Source organism: Talpa europaea (assembly GCF_964194135.1).
Source record: "Talpa europaea genome assembly, chromosome: 3".
NCBI classification, from domain to species: domain Eukaryota; kingdom Metazoa; phylum Chordata; class Mammalia; order Eulipotyphla; family Talpidae; genus Talpa; species Talpa europaea.
In genome coordinates, this window is record NC_140069.1 from 137,430,432 (window position 1) to 137,454,895 (window position 24,464).

A 24,464-nucleotide genomic window follows, 5' to 3' on the forward strand; every position below is an offset into this window, starting at 1 on the left:
TGTTCCTACTACTTCCAGGACCTTCCAGTACCTGTCCTTGGATGGTCCTCAGCAAGTACTTGTTGAATATATTTGAATTTGATCTGCCTCCTATCTTTTTGTTATCTTTTCTTCATTCTCTACTGCTGGAGTGCAGCTTGATTTTTGAGATTTAAAAAAAAAAAAAAGGCTTACACTGAAGCTGTGTCTATGGCACATTAATTTTTAGGCCTAAGTTGCTTTGTTTATTATCTTCAGAGCTTTTTGTTAGTAACCTCTGCCCATGTCTGCCTCCTCCTGAGCCAAATTGGCAAGTCATTCTTTTGTGCATTTTATGTTAATAAAAGCCTTGTCTATACTTCAGACTTCTAAAAAGCAACTTTTTAAAAAAGCAGATTCACCAATCTTTAAAGAAATACAAAGGAAATAGACTTTTCCAGGAAGAGGTTGTGGCAATAATTTTATCTCATGTATTTAGAAAATGTTGATAAGTAGTTCCTTTGTTATCTGAGTGAGTCACTAGTTTTGATCAGCCAAATGGAGTATTTATTGAATACCAATATTAGGAGTTTTGCATTGTGTGTTATCTTGGCCAATTTGTTTTCTTGTATTTTTAATATCAGGCTACTTTGTAGAGGAACAATGCTCTATTTTCTCTGCTGAACAACTGTAGCTTCACATGTCTTCCTAGCCTCTTATGTAAGTTGCTGTCTTTGCTTTTTAAAATTTTTCTATATTTTGTAACAACAGTATTATTTCTGATTCTTGGCGTATTTTTTTATATACCCTAGTATTACTATGAACTTCTTGAGGTCATGAACTGTGTCTAATAGTTATATTTACATCGCCACCAACCTACTCCGAGGCCCAAATATACTGAGATACTGATTGTAAATTGAATTCAATGAAACGTATTGTTTTCCTGTGAAATATCTTTTCTTCAGAACTGCTTCTTTGAAAACCATTTACTACACTTATTTGTTTAAATTTCTGATATTTTTGGAGTTGAATAATTGAGAAACATTTCAGATTAAAATTGCACAGACATGTCATGAATTTTGTCCACTTTATTTCTCTGCATTGGGGAATTCTTATGATAATCAAGGCAGGATCTAAGCTGCTACCCATAAAAGAGAGCATAAGATAATCATAATTAGATGGCATAAAAATGCCAGCCCAAAATGATACTAATTATTTTTTCCTGAAGCATAACTAATATCCCATAGCAAATATATAGTTCATTCTGATTTAAAATCCTATTAGAAGCCTTGCATATGATATCTCAATGATTATAATAACTGGCATAAATTTCCCCATGATAAGGTGCTACTGTATTATGATGTTATGTACGGTTAGAGAATGTAAATAAAACCAATGGGTGAAATATAGTGTAAAGGAAATTTTGTAATCTAGAACATAAAAGTTCAGAGATGGAAGAGTTACTCAAAAGTACATTATCTGGTTCATTCTCTTTATTATATATTTTTAAAGATTTTTTTTTTTTTTGCATACAAGAACTGGTGTGTAGGTCAGAGGTGTAGGGGGTGAGAGGATTTACCAGAGGATTCAACAGAGCAGAATAGGTGGATCTACTGAAATACACTGCTGAGGGGAGCAGAGGGTGAGACATTTGGGTTAGCAGCCTGGTCAGGGATCGAACTCATGCCACAGTGGCTGGCAATAGCTTGATAGTACTGAGACTTTAACCCCTGCGCCACCAGGGAGGCCCCATTCTCTTTATTTTATTGGTAAGTAATAGAAGCCTTAGATAGGTTAAATACCTTGCTTAAATCCATGTAACTTGATATTAGAGTTAGAGAATGCCATTCTCTTAATATTTGTTTTATCTATCATAAAATTGCATTTTATTTAGTCATAATTCACTATATCAAGTTGTCTGATAGTATTTAAGATGGGCTATATTCTACTTTTATTATTTCTATTAGTTGAAATGATTATCTTAGGTTGATTATGAGAACAGAGTAAAAACAAACATGAGTAATAGGTATGTCTGAATAGAATCCAAAGATACTTGCATTGGAATAACTGGATTCTGTGTGCAAGTTATTTGTAGACTCTTCTGTAAAGAGTAGATTGTGTGTGAACTTATTCTAGCAGTAGGAATGGTACCTTTGATCCTCCTATGAAAAAATGAAAAATGTTGGATAAACAATTTAAAATGTGTTAATTGCTTTGAACTGGCAAGAAAGAATTAGCAGAAAGTAAAAGAAGGAGGAGGAGAGAGTGGGATGAAAAGTAAGAGCTGGGAGGAGGGGAGGGAGGAAGAGGGAGCAATAGCAAAGAAAGTGCCAGCAAAACCAGTTTCCACCCTAAAGCTATTTGTCAAACCCAAGTGAACTTGTAAGGCTTGGGAGAACAAGAACAAAAGCCAGAATCTACCTAGCCTGGGGAGCCTAAGTAGTAAATTTCAAACTCCACATGGATTATGTGGATCATCTAGAAATAATATCCCTTTACTATAATCCCCCATCTTCTATGAGGGACTGAAAGAAAATTGGTTACTCTGGCACAGACTGAAGGAGGAAAAACCCCAAACATATATCCTGTGGTTGGTCTGAGAAATTTCAGAAGGATAATTTAGTTAAAAATGGATTCCAGGTTGATAGTTCTGTTATGTGGACAAGCAAAAACTATTGATAATGCTTTCTGTTGGAACCTTCCTACAAACTAGTATCTGAATTGATATGGATAAATTTGTAATGATTGTGTGCTCATAAACATGCACATGTATGCATGCATGTGTGTACATCTGTGTACACACACAGTATATGACATATATAGTCAAATCCAGAAACAAATTGGTTTCAACTGAGATGACAGGCACAATCAGATCAACAAAGACTTCCATTTTGAAACATTTAATACAAGCTTATCTCACAATATTATTTTGATCAATAACCTTTTGCTCTAATGGCTCTTCCCATTTGTATCTTTTCTTGTCTTGTTATAGGGCCTACATTTTTTTTTTAAGATTATTTTATTTATACAAGCACTGGGTACAGTCAGAAGTGCGGGGCGGGGGGTGAGAGAATTCACCAGAGCCAGAGCGGGGAACGGAACAGGCAAAAGGACCGAAGTACACCACTGAGGGGAGCAGCGGGCGCGGCAGGAGAGGTCTGCATGCCATGTGGGACCCTCGCCGGTGGCCGGGGTTCGAACTGGTGCTGCAGAGGCTGTGGGCAGCTTTGCAGCCCAGCGCTCAACTGCTGCACCACCAGGAGAGCCCTAGGGCCTACATGTTTTTAATGACTGTGTCATTTTCCAGTTCTATATGTGTGTATGTTTATAGTCAGTTTCCTGTTTTGCATTTTAAATGATGTTTTTTATCATTAATATACTGTTCTGTGATGAACTTATTGTTGCCACGTCTAAAATTAATGTGTTTTTTTTTTTGACCATGGGAGGAAATTCCTAGAATTGGAATTTTGAGATCAGGTAGTATGTAAATAGTAACATTTAGCGTATGTGCTAAAAACAATCCTGACTGATCAAATCAAAAATAAAAACTTTGAGGATAAGTGTGCCAGATAAATATTAAGTATATATCATCGATGTAATTCACAACTCTGTTTTGGTGGATGACTGACATTAAAATGGAGTAAGACTTTATTTTTTTTAATGTTTCTAATGTATTTTTTAATTTATTTTATATGAAATCAAGACTTTAAATATAGAAGTTTTTTTTTAAATGGTCATTATTTCAATTGTAGAAGAATAAGAGGCCCATGTTTCTTCTTCTTTTTTTTTAACCAATATCGTACTACTTTGATGTAAAAAGTTTACATGGACAACTACAAGGGATGGTCAGTCTGAATTGACTGTAAAACAGTGGTTTTTATCAATTGTTTACTGAACAAAGAGTGTGCATCCTCTTCCTTTGTTCTGTCTAGCAACAGAAAAAAAAAAATTCCCTTGCCAGTTGTGACTCTGAGAGTTGATCATGTTGGTTCATGTTTAGGTGACTTGGAAGGCTACTTTAATTGTGATAATATTGCAAAAGTGGTCACCTAGTGTGCCTGGAAAGTTGACTGTTGCTGATTAAACCTAAACAGTAACTATGGGTTTCTTGGTAAAGGTATTTAAAGCCACCTGGGCCTCAGGAATCCAGATGCTTCCAATGAGCCATGAAATAATGCTGTTTCTGTTTTGATGCTGACATTGATTTTCTTTGTCAGTAAGCTAAATGCTACCATGTTTTGCAACTTGTATTTTGACTCTGAATTTGTATTTGAAGAGAGCCCTTTATCTCTCCTACTTTTCACAGTTATGTTGGGTTACTATACTTTGTGCCTGTCACATCAATCCCTTCAAAATTCTTCCTTTCCACCTTTTGGGAATAAGATTAAAGTACATCTCTCAGTGCAAAAGACAATGATGGGATTTAACAATATAATTTCTTCTATATGAACTGGTATTTAATCATTTCAAGTGGTCTGGGATCCATTGTAAACCATTTCACAGGCAAAATAAAATTGATGGCCTCAAATCTGGTTTCAGCGTGATGCTTATCTGCATCATGTATCTCCCACTCAGCTGGCAAGCCTTCATCAGGAGATTTCTGAGTAGTCAAACATGCCTTTTAGGTTGGCACTGAGATGGGCTCATCTGATTATAAAACTTCACCATGTGCTGTCATCCTTCATATCATTTGCTTTAATTTAACAAGAACTACTGACCTGGCTTGTGCAATCTGAAACCTGAGTGAGGAGTGAAATCACACTGCCTGTTTGCATCATGGTGATGAACCAGCACAGACATTTAATTGAAACAGTCCTTACATTGACAGATTCCCAGTAGTGTCAGATCCACTCTAGCACCCCTTCTTACATCAAATACTTTCTCAGTGATTCTTCAGAACAAACAGGGTGATCCCTATAGGAGGCAGAAGGGAATCTGGAGCTGATGGGAAAGTTGTGGAAAACAAAACAGTGCTTCCTGTGTGAGCTTCCCACCATACACCCCCCCCAAACATACACGCATGCACACAGAGATCTTTTTTTATTAATTCTGTTTTCTTTTTTTTTAAAGATTTATTTTTTTTTTTAATACAAAACCTGGGTATAGACCAGAGGCGTGGGAGGGTGAGAGCATTCACCAGAGACAGAGCGGGGAGCAGAACAGTCAGACGACCAAAATAAACTGCCGAGGGGAGCAGCGGGCGTGACAGGGGAGGTCTGCCATGCCATGTGGGAATCTCCCTGGCCTGCTGGCAATCGAACCCATGCTGTGGAGGCTGTGGACAGCTTCACAGTGCTGCACTCACCTGCTGCACTACGGGGGAGGCCCCTAATTCTATTTTCTTATTGAGGTAACATTGGTTATGATTTAGGGGTATAGGTTCATGCCTTTTCAGATATATGTTTTCATATCAAGCCCATCACCAAAGTCCCAGTAATCTACCATAGTCCACTGGGGTCCCCCCCAACCTTTGCTCCGTATCCCCCACCCTACTTTTTTGGCAGTTTTAGTTATGTAGTCAGATTTCTAGAGTCTGTTTGCTTGTTCCTTTGCCCTCCCGCCCCCCATTATTTTCCTCTTGTGTGAAAGCATCCTGTATTTGTCTTTTTCCTCCTTTGTTTAGTATGCTTCCCTCCAATATCATTCATGTTGTCAAAAATGGCAAGATTTTATTTTGTTGAAAAGATGGTTGAAATGTCTTCCATGTCATACATGTACCATATCATCTTAATCCCCTCATCTGCCCTTGGCACTTAGGTTGTTTCCATAACTTAACTGTTGTAAATAGTGTTCTGATGAATATAGAAGAGAGAGAGAGAGAGAGAGAGAGAGAGAGTGTACCTCCATCCCTTCAAGTAAGTAGTTTAGTATTCTTTGGATAGAGACCTGGGAGTGGTATGGCTGGATCCAATGGTAGATCTATGTTAATACTGCTTTTCTGCAGAGTTTGGGTGGTCTACATTCTTAAAAACAGTGTATGAGGGCTCCTTTTTCTACACACCTTCTCCATCACTAGTTTTTTCTTGTCTTTTTCATAGGGGCTGTTCTCATGAGTGTGAGGTTTTATCTCACTGAAGTTTGGATTTGCCCTTCCCTGATAAGAAATGAGCATTTTCTTTTCATATGCCTTTTGATCAACTGTTTGTCATTTTGGAAAAGTGTCTGTGTAGCTCTCCTGCTTGTTTTGTGCTTGGGTTATTTGTTTTCTTGTTGATGAGTTGTATGTGTTCTTTGTAGATGTTGGTCATCACATAGATGTTGTATATATTGTAAATGTTGTATGTATGGTGCGCAAATATTTTCTCGCCTTTGGTAGAGAATGTTTTAATTTTAATTATACTTTTGCTATGCAGAGCTTTTTAGTATAATCACATTTTTTTTTATTATGTTTCTCTTGCCAGTAGGTCAAATTCCCAAAGACATCAATGAAGTCGATATTTCCTGCACATATTTTATGATTTCAGGTCTTGCCTCCAAGTCTTTGATCCTTTTTGAGTTAATTTTTGTATATGGTGCGAGACCATTGTCTAGTGTCATTCTTTCGCATGTGACTGTACAGTTTTTTCCAATACCATCGTTGAAGAGACTTTCCTTTCTCCGTTTTATACTGTTGGCTCCTATTTTATACTGTTGTTATACTGTTTTTATACTGTATTTATACTGTTGGCTCCGTGTGTGGGTTTATTTGTAGGATCTTGGTTCTTTTCTATTGATCTCATACAGATCTTCTTTTAAACAATTAGTTATCTAAAAGAAAAAATAAGCAGCGGTGAGCGTTAGGTTGTGGCTTTTTGGGAACACAATCCGTCAGTTCTTCAAATGACCCAACATTTCAAATTGTAGGTATGTGCTGAAGAGAACTGGAAACATAGGCCCACTTGTATATGGGTATTGACAGTAGCATTTTTTTCATAATAGCCCCAAAGTGAAAATACCCAGACGATTAGCAGCTGATAAATAGATAAGTAAATGTGATACACATATACTGGGGGTATTATTTGTCCCTATAAAAAGTGAAGTACCAATATATACTACAATGTGGGTGAACTTCGATATCATTATGCTAAGTGAAAGAAACCAGATGCAGGATGAGTAGGGTGTAGGATGCTTTAGGTTACACACTTGAGACTCTGCAAACTAGAGATACCTTACAAACCACTAAAATGTATTTAATAGATTTGAGATAATTAAAACTAGGGAAGCAGTTAATAATTGGAGAAGAATCAATGCAATCTCCTTCTGTAGCCTTAAAATAAAGTGAACTGGAGGATAATGTCACCAACATTAGAATGTTCCTCGAAGATGGTCAATTAAAGTTCCCTGTGCCTTATTGATCAACCATTTAAAAAATATACATGCAGTGACTGTGGAGCCTTTCTTATAATTGGCTCATATCTTACATTTTGCTTTTCATAGAGCATGCCATTTCAGACTCCATTATAGAAACATTCAGTACTGTTACTAATGGAACTGCCTTTGACTTACGTTCATGGAAGAGCTCCAGATGAACTCATTTTATGGATTGCTCAGAAAAAGCTGTTATTAACCTTAAATGTTTTTTTTTGCCTCATTTTTCTTTGTTCCTCATCTTCTCATTCTACAAAACCTCTTGTAATTTATTGTTAGGAAGGTAATTAAGAAGCTCATTTTGTTGTTTTTAAACCATGAGTTCACCCCCAAATAATTACAAAATTCCCTTTTTATTTAGGAATTAGAATGTATTTTTTAAACTAAAAAATATGATTATTCTTTATAAGTAACATGGTTTTTACATCAGAAATCTAGGGGAGGTTGTCTTACTTGAAGCAAAATTCAAATGAATCATTTGTTTCCTACCAGTCGGCATTCATCAAAATTTCCAACAGCTATGACTGCATATACACGTACAGTGCTTTTCTTTATGCCTCAAAATGTGTATTATTTGTCCTTCTTACAATAACCATCATTTGGCAAAAAGTACAGTTTCTCTTTCTCTGAATTGTGCTGTCTACCTGCCAGTGACTCTCAGGAGTACCAAAAGGAACTCCCTTTTTCGTCTGGCCTTAGATCCTTGGAATAGCTTTCTTTCATTTTGTAGTCTAATCCCATAGCAAACTTTGCTGTTGCTTAATTCTTATCATGCAAAACATCAAACTTACTGCCCATCCTTATACCCAGTATCATTTTGAATCATGGTAGAGCTATTTGTGCTTGTGACAAATTAGAAAGAATGTAATTTTAAGTATAAATCCCTTTAAATACAACCTACCATTTCTTTCACATCTCTTACCCTGAGCCCTCTCATCCATGCTGTTTGACTTTAAAGAGACACCCAAGTGTCAGCATCCTCCATTTTCCTCCAGCTCTTCCAAATTTTTGTTATGAAGCATTTAATCCATCCATGGTTAATTGTGCCCCCCCCAATACCCCCAAACAGAACCATCATCTCTAACAAACCCTCATTTTCCTATCACATTCCATCTGGTAAATCCCTAACTCTGCCTCTCAAAGTATCTCTTGTCCACTCTTATTTCTGATCTAGAATATTCCATAGTCAATATAGTTGCCATAAATTCAGCTATTTCACTTCCTCTGGGCCCTCAGCAGTATAAAAAGATTTCCAAAGAATCCTTTATCAATGCTTTTTTCTTCTGTTTCTTTTAAAGACCAGTCCATCACCACTCAACTCAAGCCTCTAGCCCTGTATGGAAATTGAGCATGTATTTACTCCGTTTTCAGGAAGCTGAAGCTAAATCTTAGTTTTTTTCATGCCATTCCTAAGCTACCCATTTTGTGCAATACATTTTCAGACATTTTTCTCATTCTTTTTATGTGTATTCATATATTCATTCAACAAATGTTTAGGAATGCTTAAGCATAAGCGAAACAGTCTTGCACAAAATAGTGTTATGGAGTACACACTGGATAAGAGCTGAGTCCCAAAGAGGGATCCTTGGAGAGGCTTGTCATCTGGATTTTCTGTCCAGGTCCAGTAGCAATTTTCCTTTGAATGATAGATCATTTCTAAACCTGATTTGCTTGATTTGACTCATCGTAAGTCACTTGAGGTTAAGAATCAATGTTTTTCTTTCATTTCTTCTTACTTTAGCACTGAACCCCAAATTCATACCTAGACCCTTGCTGGGTGGTGGCAGCAGCAGCATTGATTCACAATGAGAATCTGTGCTTTAAGAACAGACACTTGCTAAAGAATTTCATCTAAAAGAACATCTCTGGAGAGGTGACAGCTGTGAATTCAGGGAACTCTTAGACTACTTGGCTGATTCTTAGAGGCAGTTAAAGGCCCTATTTGCTGGGGCAATCAGGAATTTCATGTTTACTAGAATGTATGCAGTTTTATAATCCTTAGATTGTATTTATGAAGCATAAGATTTGCTATAAAAAATGCACCTTCATTGTGTTTCTTTTCTGTTGTGTAAAGGCCAATTTCAAACCCAGAATCCATTTGAAAAGTCAGATGGGCCTGCTGCTGTGTGTGGCTTGACACAAGAAACCTTCAAATTCAGTGTTTTTTTTTTTTTTAAGATTTATTTATTTATTCATTTATTTATTCATTCATTCATTTATTTATGCAAGAACCGGGGTACAGGCCAGATTTGAGGGAGGGTGAGAGGATTCACCAGAGACAGAGCAGGGAACAGAACAGGCAGACCGATGAAATACACTGCTGAGGTGAGCAGCGGACGAGACAAGAGAGGTCTGCCATGCCATGTGGGACCCTTGCCGGCTGACCGGGATTGAAACTGCGCTGCAGAGGCTGTGGACAGCTTCACAGCGCAGTGCTCAACTGTCTGCGCCACCAGGGGAGGCCCTCACTGTTGTTTTTATCTTAGCCCTTGGCCCAAAGCATTGATAATATTAACATCTATGATTTCAGATTCATTATTTTTAATTTAAAAATTAGGAATAAAGACTAATTTCATGCTGAAAGTGTTATTAGCAGTTTTCTAAACCTTTCATCACAATAATACTTCTCTCAAAACAAGGCTGGCATGTTTTAATTGGTCTCTGATATTGACTAGTATAGCATTGCCTAAAGCGAAAAGAAAAACACACTTTTGAATTTGAACCATGTGTTTTTTAGTTTGTGTTCCAGTGGTATGTGTATATTAAGTTAGGCCCTTGACTGCTTGGTCATTCTAAGGGGAAAGGTAGCAGACCATTTATCTGTACCGTATTAGCTGTCACACAGAGAATGCCTTGAAATATGTTACCTCACTTAACCATCAACACAAATCTTTAGAAATGATTATTGCAGTTGGTACTTTATAGATGGAAAGCTGAGGCTCAGGGAATTTATTTTTTATCACACTTATACTAATATGTAGCAGACCTGGGTTCTGACACGCTTAAAAAAAATTTTTTTTGAGATGGCATTGGTTTACAAAACTATATATTATTTAGAAGTATTGGACCACCCCCTTCAGGTGATGTTGCCACAACACACCCACTATCAAGACACCCAGAGTCCTCCACCATAGCCCATTGTGCTCCCTCCGCACTTTGCTCTCTCCCATCTCTTCCTTCATCAGGTCAATAGTCAAATTTCTAGGGTTGGTTTTATCGGCTTAACCTTTGTTTTTTTCTCCATACTCCACGCAGAAGTGACACCTTGTGGCATCTCTCTTTGTCCTGCTGTTCTATCCCCTCCAGGTCCATCACACATTTTTTTTTTTCCATTTCCCTTTGTACCATGGTCCTGTCAGTGAAAACCTTCACTTCCATTCAATTTGGAGGCTTTGGTTTTCTATTTCTGACTTACAGAAATAGAAATTCTGTACATCAAATTCTAGTTGGGCAGAATAAAGGAATAATAAATGTTGGAGCTGATTTACTTGTATGTAAATGAATCCCAGAAGAAGGGACTAGCCTCAGAGCACTAAGGTGCTGTCATACAGGAGCCATTGGGTGGCTTTGGTGCCTCATGACCTTCAGTCACCTGAAGGGAGACTGTCAAGTCATTATCCGCATTGTTAAATGCAGGAAATATGATTAGGACGTTTGCCCCTCCCTTCTGCACAATAAATATTCTGCTTGTAATACTATTGTCAGTTCCCCTTCCTTTTCGGCCATCCATCAAGTCAACATTTTCCCTCATACCTATCACCTGGCCTCCGACAGCCTCGATTAGACAGTAAGTGTAATGAGCGAAGGGGGAGGAAGATGCAGGCCCTTTCACTGCTCTTCCCAGGACTGAACATCATATTCCTTAAGAATGTTCATGACAGCAGCTTCCATGTTACATGATTATGGCAAGGTATGTGAAGAGAAATGATCTTTCTTTCTCACCCAGAAAATTGAAATGGTCAAATAAATCTCAGAGGAAAGAGTCTCAAACAGTGCAGCCATTGGCCTGGCTCTTGCTTTTGATCTGAAAGCTTTATTTTCAAGAATATTTTCACTGGGTTGGTTGGGATTGTTAGTTGGTAATTGAGTAAGCTAGACTTGGGCTTGTAGTCTGTAGAGAGGAAATCACATGGAATGCAGTAGATGGCACTTGGCAATAGCACTGGAAGAATATACGAGATTCCTGTAGGTGGAATTGTGGTTGGGGGTTGACATTGGGAAGACAGTCTTTGCCTAAACCTTACTTTTCTTTTAGTTTAACCCTACTGTGTGAATCAGTAATTTTCTCTTTCTCTGACTAGCGGGGACTTAGAACAAATGAAACTATTTAGTTTCTAGCCCAAATGCATTGTCATTGTTATGCCTTCTTGATTTTTGCAGCAAGTCATCCCCTCACTGACATTTCTAACAGCCTCTATACCCAATTTTTGACATTATATGTTGTTTTTTGTTGCATATGTTCCCTTCGTGATTGTTAATGAATGAATATTTGCTAAACATGTCTCCTAGCTATAAGGCTTTGGGGATACAGAGAGAATTGCTTACATTTGTTAGGTGTTTGACAGCTTACAAAGGAGTTACACGCATACTTTCTCATCTAGCTCTGTTGGCATTTCTACTAAAATTTCTACTAAAATTGGTTTCTTCATTCAGCCCCCAAATCTCTATTCTTTTAAAGATTTATTTATTTATTTGTTTGTTTGTTTATTTATTTATTTATGCAAGAAGCAGGGTACAGGCCAGATGCACGGGAGGGTGAAAGGATTCACCAGAGACAGAGCGGGGAACAGAACAGACAGACTGATGAAATACACTGCTGAGGGGAGCAGCGGGTGAGACAGAAGAAGTCTGCCGCGCCATGTGGGACCCTCGCAGGCTGACCGGGATCAAACTGGCGCTGCAAAGGCTTCAGACAGCTTCACAGCATGGTGCTCAACCGCCTGCGCCACCAGGGGAGGCCCCCCCTGAATGTCTATTTTTTTTTATAATTTTTTTTATAATTTTTTAAATTTTTTATTTTTTATAGAGGCATGTTTTATTTGTTTGTTTGTTTTTGTTTATACATGCACTGGGTACAGTCAGAAGCATGGGAGGGTGAGAGAATTCACCAGAGCCAGAGCAGGGAGCAGAGCAGGCAGAAGGACCGAAGTACACTGCTGAGGGGAGCAGCGGGCGGCAGGACAGGTCTGCGCGCCATGTGGGACCCTCCTCTGGTGGCCGGGGAGCAGCCAGGGATCGAACCGGCGCCGCAGAGGCCTCGGGCAGCTTCGCAATCCAGCGCTCAACCGCTGTGCCACCGGGGAGGCCCCCGAATGTCTATTTTTATAACTATTTTCCAGAAAGATACATTTTAGGTAGGAAAAAGTATCATAGGCATTAGAAAGCATTCCAGTAATACAGGAGTTCTAAGCTAGAGCTTTATGGGTTATACTAAGTCACTGTTAATGGGATTGTGAACAGAAGGAGGGACCTTTGATAGTTTAGGACTATTCTCTGGGCCTGAAGAGGGGGAGGAGGGGAGAGTCCCCTCCAGATGGCAACCTGTTATAGGTATGCCCAGGTATGCTGGCAAGGATACATACAACATATTCTGTGTGCAGCAAGGTACTAGTTTGACCAGAACTTGGTTAGTGCAGGAAGGTACTAGTTTGACCAGAACATGGTTAGTGCTTAATTACTGACTATCTGATAACATAGAACTTCATAGTTTTTAGAAACCATTGGAGATCATATCATCCAGCTTATATTTGTCCTTAAAAAATAGGCTCTTTTGAATAAACTAATGTATTCTTCATGACTATATGTTATTTCTGAAGTACAGAATGAAACCTAGTTTGTTCTACACACACACACACACACACACACATACACACACACACACACGTCTGACTTGATTTTATGATCTTAGAAAGAGAAGTGTTGATGGGCCTCCTCGGTGGCACAGCGGTTGAGCGCTGGGTTGCAAAGCTGCCTGCAGCCTCTGCAGCACTGGTTCGTTCCCTGGCCGCCAGGCGAGGGTCCCACATGGCGCGCAGACCTCTCCTGCCGCCCGCTGCTCCCCTCAGCAGTGTGTTTCGTCCATCTGCCTGTTATGTTCCCCGCTCTGGCTCAGGTGAATTCTCTCTCCCACACTTCTGACTGTACCCTGTGCTTGTATAAATAAAAATAAATCTTTAAAAAAGAGAAGTGTTGATAAAGAAGGTACATTTTTTTCCTGTTTTCATTTGTATATAATCATATCAGTATTGTTACTTTTTGAGGAAGATCTTTATTAAGGGGATAGTGTTTGTGGTAGTCTTCATGGTCTCCTTTTAACTCAGCAAAAGCACTAATATCTAATGCAAATATGTAGTGAAACAAGTGGATTCTTTTTTTTCCAATGAGAAAAGCAGCTCATGATTTCTAATCAGGAACCATACATCTTATTGTATTTCTGTTTTTCTTAAGAAAAAACATATCCTGTTTAGTTGTTAGGAACAACTGATCCAAATGGGATTTGTCTAGACTTTGGTGCCTCTGGGAAGTCTTGATGATGCTTGGTATGGATTTCTGAAATTTCACATGTTTCTATCAGTCGATCTCCAAGATACCTCAGAGACCATTTAGATAATAAATCAGGTGAGATTTAGTTGTGTTTGGTTTTATGCAAAGAATTATAATTAGAAAAAAATGTTTAGAAAGAAAGAAATGAGATTGTAAGTGGAGATTGCTTGGACTTGAGAAAGTCCATTACATGGCATTTATCTTAGCTGTCAGTCTTCTGTAGCTCTTAAGAGATAACATAAGATCGATGGAAGGTGAAATACTCCTTTTACATTGATATAAACTATACTGAAGGGTGTCACCTAGTTTGAGAGTCAAATGAGTTTACTAACTGACCATCCATATTAGACAGACTTACCCCATGTGTGGGAGGTGCTGAACAACTCCATCCTCTGATGAGGCAGATCTTTCTCTATTGCTAACCTGAGCATTGCTTATTACCTACAGGCATTCTGGTTTCTAAAGTGAAATAAGGGAGTTGTTGAACTGTGAATACCCAGCCTTTTCTACTCAGTTTTACCAAAGGCGTTACTTTACTGCCCTCGGAGTAGGTAAAGGTTGGAGAGAGGCCAAGGATTACATTGATTTTCACGAGGCAAGAGAGGGGACATTTTTCCCAGTATCCCAAGAAACACATTTTTTCGTGTTCTGAACTGTGACATTAGTATGTATCTTAAATAAGTGGCATCTTAAGACTATCCACTGAAGATAGTCACTAGTTGTTGTGACCTCTGTATGTGTGAGCTGAGTCCCCACACCATGTCTTCAGTATTTTAATGACTGAACCACTTGCAGGTCATTTGGAGAAAATATGAGTCTTGGTTGGTGTACACATACCTGTTCTTTAACCTTCTGAAAGCATCAAGAACATAAACTTTGCAGATGGACTATGGTGATTGATGGATCACGGGTGCTATGGTAGTGGGAGAGCTACAGGGACTACACCTGAGGGGAAAAATAAAATACTGTACAAAAATGAACAATGATATAAAAAAATAAATAAATTGAACAAAAAACAAACTTTGTAGGTGGATATCAGCAACTTGGAATAAAATACTGGATGCACTACTTTAAGAAATTCACTTGGCGGTACCATGTTGAAAAGAATTTCGACAACTTGGTTATTCAGAAGAGGTCTCTGAATATTCCATGGCTTTCAGGATACCTTAATTGATTTATTATCCTTATATTTCCTTCTTAAATATGTATGAGATTTTTTTTTTACGGTAAACATCTTTTTCTTTTTAAAGATTTATCTATTTATTTATTTATTTATACAAGCAGTGGGTACAGTCAGAAGCGCAGGAGGGTGAGAGAATTCACCAGAGCGGGGAACAGAACAGGCAGACTGATAAAATACACTGCTGAGGGGAGCAGTGGGCACAGCAGGAGAGGTCTGTCGTGCCACGTGGGACCCTCGCCCGGCAGCTGGCGTCAAACCGGCACTGCAGAGGCTGCGGGCAGCTTCACAGCCCAGCTCTCAACCGCTGCTTCACCAGGGGAGGCCCTAAACATCTATTTTAAAAGCCTTAAATAAAACTTTAAAATGTATGTCTAAATTGTATACCCTAGATCTAAATATTTAAAATATAAGGGACTTTTCAGGAGAGAGATACATCCTAAGTAATAAGAAAGCATTGTGTATTTCAATTAGCCATACTTGTTTTTAAGAGTTAAGATAATTATCTCACAATTAGTAGTTTTAGGTTTGATGAAGTATGGTTAGAGTTATATGGGTCTCAGTGGTTTTAACATTTAAAGTCCATGGCAAACTGAAATGGCATTCCATCCTTCCCCTGAAAGTTTCAGGTATAATGCTGACTAAGGGAGATGCTGTGATTAGAGGTCAAAATTTTATATCCTCATAGCATTACACCCTTGCACTGTTTTAAATAAACTGTTTATTCCTACTGTGCTTCCATGTTCTCTCTCCAGAGTGAAAATACTAATTCATAATTTGTCTAACAAGGAAGTCTGGATCATGTCATTTAAGATAATTTTATGGATTTCCAAGGCAATTGTTTTTAAATATGGTCTTCTTTGTGACAGTGCAACTCTGCATTAGCCTTGGTTTATTTCTTTGTAAAAGTTCTAATATGCTCTATCTCTTTTTTCTTTTTCCTGAAAGGGGGTCCTGATGACAACTTAATTGAAGGTGGAGGGACAAAATTTGTCTGCAAACCTGGAGCCAGGAATATTACCGTCATATTCCATCCATTACTAAGGCAAGTCAAATTCTATGATGTCCTTTCTTATGATCAATACTTTCATTATTTATGCTGATGTGCCGAATGCCAATAGGTCAGTCAGCATGGAATTGAGTCTTAAAAAACATAGTTCCATTTTCTGTTCCTCTGTTTGCATGTTTTCTGTAGCTGCTTTTGTGCCACACTTACAAGAGTTGAATATTTGCAGCAGAACCCATGTGACCCATAAAGCCTAACTATTATTAACTGGCCCTTTACAAGGAAAAAATTGCGGGCCCATGATCTGACTCCCTAATTTACAGTAATGAGTCAGATTCCCTTTGAGAATTGGCAGGTTTCTGAACAAATCTGATCTGCAAAAACTGAAAGACATTGTAACAGATATATGGTTTCATGCATTGAAGTTTAATTTGATGGTGACTGGAATGAACTCTGTTGTAGCATTCAGTTTTGATTGTATGATTGTAGGGAAAGAAGAATTTATGATTGCATTTTAAAAACTTCTAAGCCTTCATTGCCTTTAAAAACCTTAATTACATTTTAGGGGAAGAAAGGAAAGGGAAGTGTTGTTCCAAGCATTTTTGTAAGTTGAAATATTTCTGAGATCCACTGTACAACAATCCATATCATAACATTACTGTACTGCACATGTAAAAAAGGTTCAGATGGTAACTTTCATGTTAATTGACCACAATTAAAATGGTACTTTCTGGACACAGATAACCAGTATACTGTTAATTGCATGTTTTCTCTGTAATGAACCAGCATGTATTTTTGTATTTTTGATATATTTTCATATAATCGGCCAGAAATTCTTAGGTTCATGAAGAGTTAGGTACCTCAGGTCATCACATTAACTCTCTCAGATAAACTGAAATATGCAGGCTCTTGGAATAACAGTTAAACAAATTCTACTAACTTGGTCAGAGATAATACTGTATGTGCGTTTCCAAAGCATAAGCAGTTATTACTGGAATTTTCCTCCCTTCTTATTAACCAAGACTTACTAAATTGCTATCATTAGAACTAGTTCATTTCAAATCTCTTATTTAGGTAATTAGTTTTTTAAATCGTACTACATACAATTAGTCTTTTAAATTTAAATTACTTAATTAGTTTTAAATGCGAAAGCAAATATGTATGTGTATATTTATGTTTGTATATACATATATGTAAACAAAACCCTGACTATCACACAAAAATAAGAGGCCTTTAAAGAACCCTTATTTAAAGAAGTCTTTAAAAATGTGTTTTCACAAACATTTGCAGCAGGTAGTTTCATGGAATTAAGAAATACAGGCCATTTCTCTAACTTTAACTGATTATATATATATATATATATATATGTAAATGACAACATATGGAATTTTTAGATTAAACCGCAGTGGTCATATATATATCAGCTGACATTGGTAATTAGTTTAGCATTCTCTTCTCCAATTACAATTGATTTCTACTTAGTTAGTGTTTCTAATTGTTAAGAAAATGGGAAAAAACCTTAATCAATATAGGCATCTTCTACCTACGTTTAATACCATCATTTACTGCTAAGTTAGACTGTGGCTTGGATAAATGGAGTCCTTATGGTTACATTTGTCCTGTGTATAGAAGAATCCCTTTAGAAGATTTTTTTGGCAGTGTTGTCGATGACCACTTTCAATAAATTTTTCCCATAAACTTTTGTTTCTTTTTAAACACAAAGAAGACTGGAAAAAATAGACTTATTTCACATGTAATCAAATGCATTTCTGATAAAATACTGTTGGAGGTTAGTGTTTTATAATTCTTGACAATTATTTTTCGTATTTATGTTGATTTAATAGAGACTTGGTAGCATTTCTGCTAGTTTTACGCACTTGTTTGGTCTCTACTTTGATTTGGAATTTTAATACATTATTGGTTAGAGCTGGATAAGTTTTGTTACATGATATAAATAGTTTATCATTTTGTATAATGGAAGTCACAAGAATATTGATTGCATGGTCTGTGACTTAATTCCTTGTTAATAAGCAGGTGATGATCACAGATTTAATTTAGCCCTTGATTTAAATTATAGTCTTAGTTGAGAACTCAGTGTGTTTTTAAACTTTAAAGGACTAAGATCTTTCCAATTGTTGTTTACATTTTTTCAATTCAGCATTTGCTGAGTATTAGATTTATTATTCTAAAATTCAGAAGTTTAATTCTGTATTGAGAAGACTGCATTATCATGAGTATTTTATTTTTATTATAATCATTTAAAAGTTTTATACTTAGCAAGTATTTGTTGAGCACTTACAATGTTTTTCTTCCCTAAGCTATATTTGGACTCTTATGTAGAAATAATCCCTCTTAATTTTATGGGAGTGTTTGAATAATGTATGTGCATGTTTGTTTTACATCCTGTGCAATGCCCACTGTTTTCGTTTCCCATTTAATTCACAGTGAATGTGATTTAGCATTTTAGTATTTAAAAACCAATATAGCATAGTGGGAGGGGCAGTAAAGGAGGATAGAAATGGGGTGGGGGGAAACACAGGATTTGAAACAAAAACCACAAATATCTGGGTTCAAATCTAGATTATTTATATTACCTCACTATTCCCCACCAATTATTTTTTGGAGTCTGATTCTATGTCAGGTCCTGGGGAACAAATAAACAAAACAACAGCAAATCCTTGCTTATAGGTTCTCACTTGGTAACAGAATGAGCTGCAAAAATTTTAAAGCCAGAATGTCACTATATTGGGGAACACATCTAAGAGACATGTACATCAGTGGGACCTCTGCTACTCTGTATGTAAATCGGTACAGCCTGCCCTGAAACCGTTGTGATGTTACTAAGCACATACATACCTCGTTACCCTCTAGTTCCTCTCCCCTCATGTTTCTGTTTGTATAGGTGACTCAGTATCTCCCCATTCCATTTTCCAAACTTTTTCTAATTGATTATAATTATTATTTATAACCTAAATCATATTCAGGAAGGAACTTGTCACCAGTTGGCTTTTATCACAAGCCAACATGTACTTAAACATCATGGCATTGATTTCGTACACTTTCTCTTAGTAAACTCAGTTACTTTCACTGGAAGAAAAAAACTCTTTCAAGTAGATGGATCCATTATTTTCCTCTGCTACTCTTCCCCTGTGTCTGGCACAAGTTGTGCTGTTCCTGAATCTTTGGATATGGCTTTCCTACACTTCATTTAACATGTTCTTTCCTTAACTTTTATCCAGCTGGCAGAACATTCTTCACAGCCTAAAGTTTTTCTATATGGAAAACTCTGGCCCATCCTTCTAGGAACAACACACAGCTTTTTCCCTGATGCTGTTTCTATATAGTCTCAGCAATGGTTTATATTGTCCTCCCATAAATTTATTCTGCATGATCCTCAGATCTGGTCACCTTTCAAACTCATAACACCTTATATAAAGTAGTTATGGAATCTAGATTTCTGAGAACTAGTCTTTTCACCAGGAACCCTCTCAGGGTGTGGGAGGCAGGAATCCCCACTTCCAGTATGTTTTCTACCCATGAGCTCTGCTGCTTTCCTGGCTTGTTTATTTCATACTTTCTAAAAACTTGTCTTATAGAAGCTTAAGAAATGTGAGATATGCATTACCTTGCTTGTTTTATTATTACCCCAAAACTTGCTGTTTTCTGCAATTAAATTGTTAATGGCATTGTTTGATAACAAGAAGTCATCTAATCGGATTTTCTCTCTATGGGGCTCAATAAACAAAACCATTGAAATAAGTAAGAAATAAGTGGTTTCTAACCACGTCTAGATAGAATCTGAAATATTTCCAGCAAAATATAGACCTTGAAAATGATATGACTGATGCCTTTTTATCTTCCACTAATGTCTTGTTCTTAAAGTTTCTCTGGAAATCTTCAGGACAAGTGATGGTTTTACTCGGATAAATGGAATTTATCTTTTTTGCCCTTGATTTCAGGGAGCAGAAGAAAGATATGTTAATGCTGAAGTTTGGTGAATTTCCCTTCTTTTGTCTAGGTCTGACATACATTTCAACTTTTTTTTTTTTTAGAAAATTTATTATTTTTGAATAATTGTGCCATGGTAATTATTAACCATGATTTAAATATAAGTCTTCACCAATGAAATATATTTTATTGAGTTATCACTAAAGTTTGACACAGAGTAATATTTTCATTATAATTAATATATAATGTAGTCATTTTAGGAAGTTTGAATTATTTTGTGGCTCCTATTTATGGATTTAGGGGAGGGGACTGAGAATTTATTTTTCACATTCTTCCATTTACTTCTCATTACTATTCTTTATTCTCTAAAAGCCTGAAAAGAGATCATATGTTTTGCCTTACATTTGTTAGGGCATTTCCTTCCCAGAACAAACAATGGGTCAGACAACGGTTATTCCTTTAAAAATGAAATGCTTGTCACATCCAACTGTATTATTCAGAAAACACTTGAATGCTTATTTGTTGTCAGTCAGACAAATTGGTGGGGGGCTGGGTAATGAAAACAAAGTCACCTGTGTAACTCTGTGGCACACCTCATCTCACAACAGTAGATTTTCAGTTTAAAACGTGGAATCATCTAAGACAGGTAATGAGATTTAATGTAGCCTGTCATTGCTTGAGAAACAAAAGTCTCAAGACTTCAGGACAATCAGGAATGAGAATATATAAGTCCAAGAAAGCCTTTTCTCCGTGTCCTCATATGGTGCCATCCACTTCTGAGAAGGACACCAGCCCTGTGAGATTAAGGTTCCACCCTTATGACCTCATTTAACCTTAATTATCTACTGCAGAGAATGTACATTAACTTTTGTGATTAGAACAAATTTGGGAGATTAGTAAATCATTTATTTAATCATTCTGTTAGCCCTGGAGCCACTGTTTTAATACAAAGAAATTTTCCATATTGCATGATAGAGAAGATAAAACAGTAAAAGTGGGCTGGAGGGGCAGGAAAAGTGACCGCACTGTAATATTTGGCATTGAACAAATCACTTTCTTACTTTTCTGTGTCTATTTTATAAAGGAATCATCAATAGTTAGTCTAGATTTTGTTTCCTACCTTTCAAGTTCCATGGCTCTGTGATTGCTGGGAATGTTTTCATAATCGATAGTGACTCTGAAGTCCTGACATTTAAAAATTTTAAAGTTTAACTGGCAATGTGTTGTTTCTCTTGCTTATTTGCTTCAAATAGCTTTTAAAAGTCATTTGACTCTTTAAGGTAATGAGTGCTTTGCATATATGAAGTATATGTCTTATGAGACAATTGAAGAACAGATGTTTGCGGTCTAGGGTTGAGTTGGCAAAGGTAAGAAAGAGGCTGGAGACATAATGGATGATGATGGCATTTCAAGTTGCAAAAATGTCATTGATGCTTACTCTGCTGAACACAGCTCAAAAATCACATACTTGGGCCCTGTACATAGCTCGCTATTTATTATCAGCCATATTTCATTAAAATCAGACTGCAATGAAAGCCTTCCTGGGTAGAAAAAAATATGACGTATGCATTGATCATAGGGAGTAGACTGACATTTAAGTCAGTTAAGGAGATGAAACTTTCTCAGCAGGTTGGGTGTTGGTGATGAACAGTACCTCGCTGGATGACTGAGCCTCTCTGAAGACAAACATCAGTAGCAACAAATAATTATCATATCTCTTATAGAGAACAATGACTTCTAAACATTAGTCTTGTCAGATGTAGAAAATGCCAGTTAACAGTGTAGGGAGCTGTTTCAAAGTTACTCCTATCCTGGTTTAGAAGTGACTTTGAAATACTTGTGATTATTAAGAAAGAATTAAGTTACGAGATCAGAAAATAACTGAAACCAACCTGGAGGAATGAAAGGCTCCCAATGTGATTATTTCATGTATTTATAAGGTAAATGATGACTGCAATTAACATTTTCATTTCATATTTTTTGTTTTATTCATCCTAGTACTGATCACATGTTAATGATACTGGCATATCAGAGGCATATATATATAAAATTCACTCTATAATTGAACATAATAAAATATGCTCATTTATTTAACAAAGATAACTGAGCACTTTATGCCAGTCCTTTCCAGCTAGCAATTAACAAATGAAATTTCACTCATTGAAAATTAGATTTGTGGAAAAATTTGATACTAAAAAAGTAAACTAAACTAATGCAGTATTAGGTAGTGACAGTTTTAGGAAGAACAATGGAGAAGAGTTATAAATTTGATAATGACTGTCAGGGAGTGGAGGGGTTCTCTTTTAGATAGAGTGAACTGGGATCAGTGGGAACAGGACATTAGATTAGGTTCAAAATTAAGAGCAGAGGTTACGTTAATACCTGGGGGAGAATGACCTGGTAAAAGAAGTTGTAAGAGTAAAGGAAAATGAAAAACATCAGTTCTCAAGTAGCATCTCATTATAATGTCTATGAGAAAATCCTGGCATATGTTGAAAGAAACAAAGTTATTCCAGGACCTGCTTTTGTTATATGTTATTTCCCTTAAGGTCACAATTTCCTGGAATCTATGGACAGCATTTAGTGAGGACTTACTATATGCCAGAAACAGTGGACTGATGTGAGTAGGGTTATGCGTTACTGGGGTTTATGTTGGGGCATCTGAACAGGGAACTTGTTTTGTTTAGACAATCAGTAGAACTTTATATTTAGATTTACCAGAAACTCTGTGACAAGGGATGCCTGGAAAAACTAGTTTTAAAGATTTCATCTTCATATATTTGGACACTAGGAAATCATGTTTTTAATTGTGAAGTTATTAGTACTGCTCTATTTGGTATCATAAAAATCCTCTATCCCTCCTAACAACTATGTATCCTGAAGTACAAAATAAATCTTTGCCATAGCACATACCATTTTTTTCATGAATCATGGAAACCTCTCTCAAGAGTCTAACCCCTAATAAAGAATTGTTCCATTAAAAATTTTCTTAGCCTCTTGTTCTATTTTTCTCACTTTCTTTTAGAAAGTGTAGAATAGACCTTATTCACTTCTTGTTATGAAATATAACTATCTTTGTATACTATATAATATTTACTCTATATACAAGTGTTATAGGGTATGTGTGTATGTGGCGGGTTCCTTTGAACAGGACTTAAGTTTTACTATTTAGAGTAAAAGCATGAGTGTTATTACAAGCTGAAGTGATTTTTCTGTATTCTCTTTCCAATATTTTTATTCATAAGAAATGAACAAAAGTTGTTCCGCCCATGTCAGTGTGATGTGTGCATTGGTATTTGGCAGAATATTATTCTGTGTGTTCACAGGTATGTGATATTTTTATACGGATACATGTTTGTTCTTAATGAGCTAAAACTTGTATAGACAGTTTGAAAGATGCTGGTGATTAGATAGTCTAGCAAATAACCCTGCAGATCATACATTATTCATGCCTGGGAGAAAATGTGGCTACCCTCTTGCATTTTTATGAAACTCAATGTTTTTTTTCTTCCCTGTCCTCAGAATTATGAGAGATATCACTGTTTTCAACGGGTCTAACCTGTGAGACACTGAGGGGTAATCTTTCAATTTCAAACCCCAAAGTTGAGGAACCCTTCTTGAATTTACACTATTAAATTAAAATGCCTTTGATATTCAAATTAGCTTTTGGAGATTAAACATGTTTTCCTAATCTTTTACTTTTGCATTTTCAAAATATGTTGTTTGATGTGTGACTGATGACCAATTGTCACTAACTGGCACTGTATCTTACTGAGTAGAATGCAGAACCAAGCAAGGCTCAAATCCACATATCAATCCACATTTCAAGAACAATGTCTAAAGAAGTAAGACGTGCCAGTCTAGTAAGCAGAAATATACGGGCCATTCCTTAAAGAAACAGAAAGGACTAGAACAGTGGTGAAAAGCAAAAGATTCAATATTGATTTTCAAATCTATAAATGTCTATCATTTAAAAGATAAGGCAGTTTGGTTTCTTGTTTCATAAATCTGCACTGGAACTAGTTGGTTGGATGTTAAAGAGATTTAACTCTACATCCTCCAAGTTTTCTAATGAATAAGGCGAGCCAACAATAGAAAAGCTTTCTGTGAAAATCAGTGTCCTTCCTGGAGATACTTAAGCAGAAGCTGAATTCAAGATAATAACTAAATGCTGAACTCTTGGCTCTACAATCCTTGAATCTATTATATTAAGTCTAATGTTCTGTGTACCTTCAGAGCTCTGGATAAGTATGTTTCTTCCAGTCTTGCCCACTTGGGTTCTTTTTGTATACTTCAGGTTAATGCTGATGATTATCATTGGCAGAATCAAGGAGTTACAGCTGACCTCTGTGTCATTTCAACTGTGACTTCTTTCCAGCTCAAGTTTGAAAGGGAAACTTGTATGATGGTTGTATCTAGAACAGTTGTTGGAGGAACACCATACCCCCCATAATGGACTTTGTCCCACCACCCTCTTTTATC

General features: G+C 36.8%; 1 protein-coding gene across 1 annotated transcript in view; it reads left to right on the forward strand.

Moving 5' to 3' along the window:
• The window catches only part of EXOC4 (exocyst complex component 4), a gene marked incomplete at both ends in the record, with an annotated part of 653,799 nt that overhangs the window by 279,212 nt on the left and 350,123 nt on the right, over window positions 1-24,464 (forward strand). The window contains one exon of the mRNA XM_084230488.1: window positions 15,977-16,073. Within this exon, the coding sequence (XP_084086614.1) occupies window positions 15,977-16,073 (97 nt within the window). The remainder of the gene's footprint in view (window positions 1-15,976; window positions 16,074-24,464) is intronic.